Source organism: Durio zibethinus, chromosome 22, assembly GCF_047325235.1.
Source record: "Durio zibethinus cultivar Kanyao isolate XHJ-2024 chromosome 22, ASM4732523v1, whole genome shotgun sequence".
Lineage (NCBI taxonomy): Eukaryota > Viridiplantae > Streptophyta > Magnoliopsida > Malvales > Malvaceae > Durio > Durio zibethinus.
Genome location: NC_143183.1, coordinates 7,755,504 through 7,762,528, shown reverse-complemented (window position 1 = coordinate 7,762,528; position 7,025 = coordinate 7,755,504). Strand labels below are relative to the sequence as shown.

Here is a 7,025-nt window from a genome sequence, read left to right as displayed (position 1 = left end):
CTTCTACATCACAATGAACCCTATGACCATCATTTACTTTGTCAACAATCACATCACTAGAAGTAGTTACCTTATTAGATGGTTCATTAGTCATAGCATCATGATCAAGGTTGTTAACATCGTACTGAATAACATTTTGATTTTTTTTTAAAAATATGGTATATACTGATATCAGTTATTTTGATATATTATTTCAGATTTTTTTATTTATTACAAAAATAATTAAAAACATGCATGAACTTGTACATTATAATATTATTAATAAGCTACAAAATAAATATGCAATACATTCAAATCAAACAAATAAGTTTAAAAACATAAGAAATAATATCATAAATTTTTCATGATATTTTTAAACACTTAATCTAATCATATGATATTTAAATAAGTGTTTTATTTCATATAAATATTAAGATAAAAACAAAGAGATGAAAACAATTAATCAAAACTTTATGATTGTTAAAATTTATAAAAGGAGTATAATTGTTTTCTTGAAAAAAAATTGAAATACTTATAAATTTTGGTTTGAAAAAATAAATTATAAAATTATAAACTTTGGTTTGAAAAAAATATATAAAAAAAGTTAAAATAAAAATATAGAAATTCAAATTTTAAGGGTTATTTTGTCAATAATTTTAGTTGTATAAGGTTAAAAAGAGTTAAATAACAAAAGATAAGCTAAAAATTACAAAATATATTTCATATTCACATACCGATCGAAACATACTATTCCATGAAAATTCACCGAAACAGGCTGAAACTAACAAAAATAACTAGTATTATCTGGTATCAAATTTGGTACAAAATATCATCCTTAGATGTATCATATTTTAGTATAACTGAAGCATAACAATCGGTATGATCGGTATCAAAATGAAATTAACAACTATCCTCAAGAACTAATTCAAGCTCATTTATATCATCCTCTATATCAATGTCTACTATATCATTATCTAACAAATATCCTATCATGTCAAAAGTGGTTTCATCACCTTAAACTAGTCCAAATCCATCATCAAGTGTTCTACTGGGCTTCAAATAAAAAATCCTCCTAATGTTCATAAATCCAACATCTTCACAAACACTTAGTAACTCCTAAAAACAACCTTGTTAAGGTCAAATGTCAAGTCTTCATAAATTTTATTTATATAACTCAAATTCAAACCTTTACCAATAAATGTTCCTCAATAATGAAATTTTATTGTCACTAATTCAGAACTTATATCTGTTAAAAGTAAAGAAAAAACAAATTATCAAACCCTAAACATTAATTCAAACTAAATCAAATAACTACTAACTATTTGTTCAAGATCATACATTTTTTAAAACCCATAAGAAAAAAACTCACCTGAAAATGGTGGATACCCAAATGTTTAGAATGAATAAGCATCACTTGATTTTTTTTCTTATCTACTTTTTAAAATTCATGAATCCACTAAATTTTTTTTTAATCTTGTTTTCAGGAATCACAAGTCTATTAATCTTCTTAGTCTTTCTCTAAACTTTTTTCTTTTGAAAACTTAAAATCCCTGAATCCCCTTTTCACAATTTTTATTTCTTAAACGCGTTTATACCATTTTTTTAAATGATAATTTTTTTTTTACTTTTAATGCAAAAATACATTATACCCTTTTTTTCAAACCAACAAATAAGAAATTACTGGTGTCACGTTATTTTTTTTTTTTGCATAAAAGCCACGACCATAATAAAACTCTTAATTGCACAAATTCAAAAATGTTTAATCCCAAATCAAATTAAAAATAATATTTTCAATTGAAAAAACACGCAAACATTAATTTTTAATTGAGCATTTAACTTATTTTTTATACATCTATTTATTAATTACTGTTAGTATGTATTTGGGGACAAATTTAACCTCAACCATCGTTCTTTTACGGTAAGCAAAATAAAACATCCTAATTTACCAAAGGAAGCTCATGTCGGACGCCGTCGTTTCAAGGTTTATTTCAAGCTTCCCATTTTATCGAACACGTATCATACGTGGCAGCCAACGAAAGCTTTCTAAACCTTGAACAGAAGCAAAGTTGTTGTACCATGCCTGAACGCTAACTGGGCAACAACTGTTTTCTCAAGCAATTCAATCTCAAACTTCAACTCTTCTTCTCTTCAATTTCTTAAACAAGAAAATAGAAGGCCCCAAAAGCACTTTCATCTCTTTGTGTTCTGGAATTGAAACAAAGAAATGAGCTTATAAAAAGCAGATTATATTTCTTTATTGAATTTTTAACTATTGAAAATGCAGAAAGTGATTCTTCATCATAGTCTGCCAGTCAATTCAAGAGGGAAACTTCCCTTCTTGGTTCTTGTGCATTCATTTTCATCTTTTAATAGCTTTTCAAGAGTACGCATTTCTCCTTCCTGTAAGTTTTCCTCTCTGTCTTCTTTCTTTTCTTTTTTTTTTTTAATTTTATTTGGTTTTAAGGGTACTCTTTACATCTTTGTAAGGGGATTCGCGGAAGGATTTAATTTCCTTTTGTAAGAACGTTGTGGGTGGCTTTCCCTTTATGAATTAAGTTGAATTTAGGCTGTCGTTGTTTGAAGAGATTTGGAGGATGTTATTATAGTGATATTATGTGTCAGATTAAAGTAGTGAATAGCTGGTGTTTTTGAAGCTTTTGTTTACTCAATTTGGATGGAAATTTTTGGGTTAACTGAGAGTAAGTGAACCAGTTTCTAAGTTATGCATAAATAGACTTTGGAGTTTGTATGGTCTGTGACTTTGTTTTGGGGATAAGGTGAGAGATGAATTCAGGTTATGTGCAAAAGTTTCATAGACCCAAAAGGAAACGAGTTTTAACCAATGTTAGTCTTCTAGAATTGTATGAATTGATGAAAAACTGAAAGGACCACTGAATTGTATTTATTTAGTAGTTACAGTGCATTGCATTCCATGTACTAATCAAGCCACTGAAGATTGTTCCCCTACTGTATAGGCTATAGTTTGGTTACATTGAATTCAGCATGCCCTTGGCTGAGGTTGATGTAAGTTGAGTTTAAATTTCGAAGATAAGATTAGATTTGAGGATCAAAATGCTCTCAACATTTTCTTGTGTTTTAGATTTCTAAACTCAAAAAAAGATGAATAGCAAGACAGGGCTTCTTCTGTCTTCTTCCTCGTCTTCAAAATATTACTTTAGCTTAACCTTATCCTGTTTATCAGCTTGCTCTATATGGTTTGAACTGCTGTTCAGTTTCATTACTTAGCAGACAAATGTTTCTTTTGGTTCTTTATATGACACATTAGATGGCTGTTCTCATAGTGGACTGTTCCAATTTATGTTCATGCACAGTATTGATTTTATTCCTTTTGTTGTTAGACACAGCATCATTAGTTAACTTGTCTTGTAACTTTTTTATAGTAGGATGTAGAAAAAAATCAAGGTTGAGCTCAACGTGCAACACATTTAGAGCACAAGCATCCAATATAGGTATTGGATCTGGGGGCTATGAAGGCAAGGAGGAAAAAGAAGACCATACAAGTTCTGTGAAGGGTCCATCCAGTGACAGTTCATCAGAAGCGTAAGTGATGTCCAATTAAAAGAATCTTTAGATTCTAGTATTTTAAACTTTTCAGACAGCATTTCAGTTATTTAGATAAATTTTAACAGTGAAAGGAAATATTCTTATGTGGAGTTTTTTGCCTTCATCTACACTCATTGAGTAAGTCATCATGTGGCAGGTTAATACAAGAACTAGATAATACTTGATAATTGCATTAATAAAAAATGTAAGGTAGCCCTCTCTTGAAGTTCAACTACAAAACAGCTTTCTTTCCAGTGATGAAGACTACTTGAACCAAAGAAAAAGTGAAAAAGAAACTAATAATCCTTTCCTTGTAGTATTGGGTTTCATATATACTTAATTGAAATTGTTGTTGAATTGATTTTTATTGTTTTATTACGGTGGGTGTTCTTCCTTCCTTGGGTTCAATAGATGCATATTGTTGATGAAATATAAATTAGATAAGCTTTTTTTTTTTTTGGCCAGATAAATTAGATAAGCGTCGAGTTCTTTTCTTTAAGAATTACTTTGTCTTGAAAATAACATATATACTTCACAGTGCTTGTAAGTTTACTTGTATGAAGTCATATATCATATAATTCTGTGCTTTTGATTTTGATATGAAATGCCACCTAACTTTCAGTCTTTCTCAATGTACGTATCTTTGATTATTTTGCAGTGTGAAAGCTCCCAATCAAACGCCTTACCCTCTCTCCATTGCTATCGTGCTATTGGGATGTGCTTTAGTGTTTTCATTGATTGCTTCTGCAAAAGGTGGACCTTCATCACTCTTAGCAGCAATTGCAAAGTCGGGATTGACTGCTGCCTTCACGTTAATATTTGTTTCAGAAATTGGTGACAAGGTAACTAATTTATCATAAATAATTTCATGTGTTCTTGATCCTTTTTTCCTCTCCTTAATTTAAGCCATCAAACTCATGTAGTTCAAATTCTGTTATACCAAGTATACATGTTTTCTTATCTACCTCTTATGATAAGTTCTTCCCTTTTTTTATCGAGGAATCGATAAGTTCGTCTGTTGGTGAGTTTCTAGTGATATTGTCTGTCTCAATCAGTATTGTTCTAATCTAAGGATTAAACCATTGGATAACCAACTAAGAGGAAAAGGGTTAACTGTGAATAATCTCAATAGCACATTTACAGAAACAAGGATTTTTAAATTTTGGCAGTCCATGCATATATCATGCTTTTGGCACCCACATTACATTAAGCTAGATTCCTTATAAGCTAAGCTCACCAGCTAAGTTTTTTTCACCCTCAATTCACCAATTAATCATCCAAGCTATTCTGTCATTAGATGGCTTAATTAATCACTGCTCACTAGTGCTATGTTCAATTGTTTTGAAACTCTAGGGAAAGAAAGAAGCTCCTATTAAACTAAAAATGTGACCCCAAATAGAGTAGAATGATGGTCCTAACTAATGATGGATTGAGGAAGAAAGTTAATATTGCGGAAAGAAGTTTGCATGAGGCTTATAATTATTTTATGAATCAGTATTTGTTGTCCTGTCTGTCTTTTTTCATCACCTATTGCTCCATTTAATTGATATGTTTGATTGAAGGATCTGACTCTTCTTGAACTGATCCTATTGAATCTAAGAAGTTTTCATTAGTTTCTTAAGCTCGTGATAGTGCATTTAGAAACCTTACCAGAGATTTAAATTATATTTTTCATCTCTTGACCAGACATTTTTTATCGCTGCACTCTTGGCCATGCAATATGAGAAAGCACTGGTATGTTCTCTCCTAACTACTCATCTATGTGTGTCTTCATTAGGTTCTCTCTCTTTATTCTAGATATTGTTGTTTTGAAATGAATATAAATTTGGTATTATGGCTTTATTGTATATTCTCTGGTTCTTGGATTGATGAATGCTTTTATATTCTTGAACCGAATATCTTTTAACATTTATTAAATCATTGGAAAGGTTCTGTTGGGGTCAATGGGTGCTCTTTCTCTTATGACAATCTTGTCAGTAATAATTGGACGGGTCTTTCAATCAGTTCCTGCTCAATTCCAAACTAGTAAGTTCCTATTTCTCACATCTAACAGTAGTATTAACACTGCAAACACACAATTGAATTTGATTTAATTCAACCAACTACCTATACTAGTTCCTTCAACTTGAGATATTCAATGATACATAAACTCTCAAAGTAAGTACATTATCAAGTTCATTCACTCTGGAATCTACATTTTCCAAATGAATTACAGCATACCAGTTATTATTGCATTTCTATGGTAAAGTTCTTGATGACTACATTATTCTTTGATTCATTGTGCAGCCATACCAATTGGAGAATATGCAGCAATAGCTCTTCTTGTCTTCTTTGGCCTAAAATCTATAAAAGATGCATGGGACCTTCCACCAACAGTGGCAAAGAAAGGTGGCAAGAGAGGCCCTGAACTTGATGAGTTTGTTGAAGCTGAAGAACTTGTGAAAGAAAAGGTAATCATCTTTCTTCTGTTGAAGGAAACGAATCGGCTGGTTCACATGCCTCTTCTATTAAAAGGAAAAAAAATCAATAAAGGATTCTATTTTTATTGTATTCAGGTGTCAAAACCGCTCTCAAATCCACTTGAAATTGTCTGGAAGTCATTCAGCCTTGTATTCTTTGCTGTAAGCATCTTTTTATCCTTTTTAAAAGCAACATTTTATCTCCAAAGGAAAAGGCTGCTCTTTTGGTTGATTTCAATAATTCTCAATGTAAAATATTGCAATTTCTCCTAGGAATGGGGTGACCGTTCAATGCTTGCGACAATTGCACTTGGTGCTGCACAGGTGCAACTTTGATAACTTTATTTCTCATGATATTTTTTTAAAATTTTTTCTGCTACATAATTCACAATAGTTCAATGATTGCTGCTACATTGCCTACAGTCTCCATGGGGTGTGGCAAGTGGAGCCATTGCTGGACACCTACTTGCAACATCAATTGCAATTGTTGGAGGAGCATTTCTTGCCAACTATATTTCTGAGAAACTGGTAAGACCAAAAATTTATCCTTTGCTAGTATGATGTATTCATAGACTTGCATTTTGACTTCCATGCAATTGTGGTATTTTTAATCAGGTTGGTTATTTGGGTGGAGCACTTTTTCTAGTTTTTGCTGCAGCCACATTTTTTGGAGTTTTCTGATTGATTATACAGATCCTAGAGAGAAAGACGGGCTAGTTTCCAGCGCAATTGTCCTGATACATTGCCACCAGAGAGAACGATGGGAGCTCCAAAGAGGCGCATGTTAGTTCTTAGAAGCCTCCTTGAAACATCTCTTCATTATAATTTATCCCTTACTGTAATCTGGAAAAAGGGATTATGTTACAAATATTTGTTCACTTTGATGATTTTTGTGTACTTCAGCTAATTTTGTGGCCATAATTGTATGTTTCTCTCAGGTATGTTGCTACATTTCTCATTTATGTTTCTCCGCAAAAGACTTGGAAAGCTTTGAATGCTTCGGGTTCCTGTGGTTGCTTGGTT

General features: G+C 31.6%; 1 protein-coding gene across 2 annotated transcripts; it reads left to right on the top strand.

Moving 5' to 3' along the window:
• The first annotated feature begins 2,036 nt into the window (after positions 1-2,036).
• On the top strand, positions 2,037-6,998 carry LOC111307916 (protein PAM71-homolog, chloroplastic). Of its 2 annotated transcripts, XR_002692228.2 has the most exons (11): positions 2,037-2,381; positions 3,381-3,540; positions 4,202-4,385; positions 5,230-5,277; positions 5,472-5,568; positions 5,830-5,993; positions 6,099-6,164; positions 6,276-6,326; positions 6,426-6,530; positions 6,618-6,785; positions 6,941-6,998. XR_002692228.2 is itself a non-coding variant. In XM_022906251.2 (10 exons), exons 1-10 carry the CDS (start codon positions 2,258-2,260, stop codon positions 6,681-6,683), a joined length of 1,065 nt encoding a protein of 354 aa, XP_022761986.1. In that variant the 5' UTR covers positions 2,037-2,257; the 3' UTR covers positions 6,684-6,998. The 2 variants fall into 2 exon arrangements, 1 of the variants encoding a protein (XP_022761986.1); XM_022906251.2 differs by having other exon boundaries at positions 6,618-6,998.
• Positions 6,999-7,025: the final 27 nt, after the last annotated feature.

Bases quoted from the DNA above. Each gene is read 5' to 3' on its own strand.
- LOC111307916 (XM_022906251.2), top strand. From the start codon at position 2,258: ATGCAGAAAGTGATTCTTCATCATAGTCTGCCAGTCAATTCAAGAGGG. The intron at 6,165-6,275 runs GTAAGCATCTTT...AATTTCTCCTAG, and splicing joins TCAGCCTTGTATTCTTTGCT to GAATGGGGTGACCGTTCAAT. The intron at 6,327-6,425 runs GTGCAACTTTGA...CATTGCCTACAG, and splicing joins TTGCACTTGGTGCTGCACAG to TCTCCATGGGGTGTGGCAAG.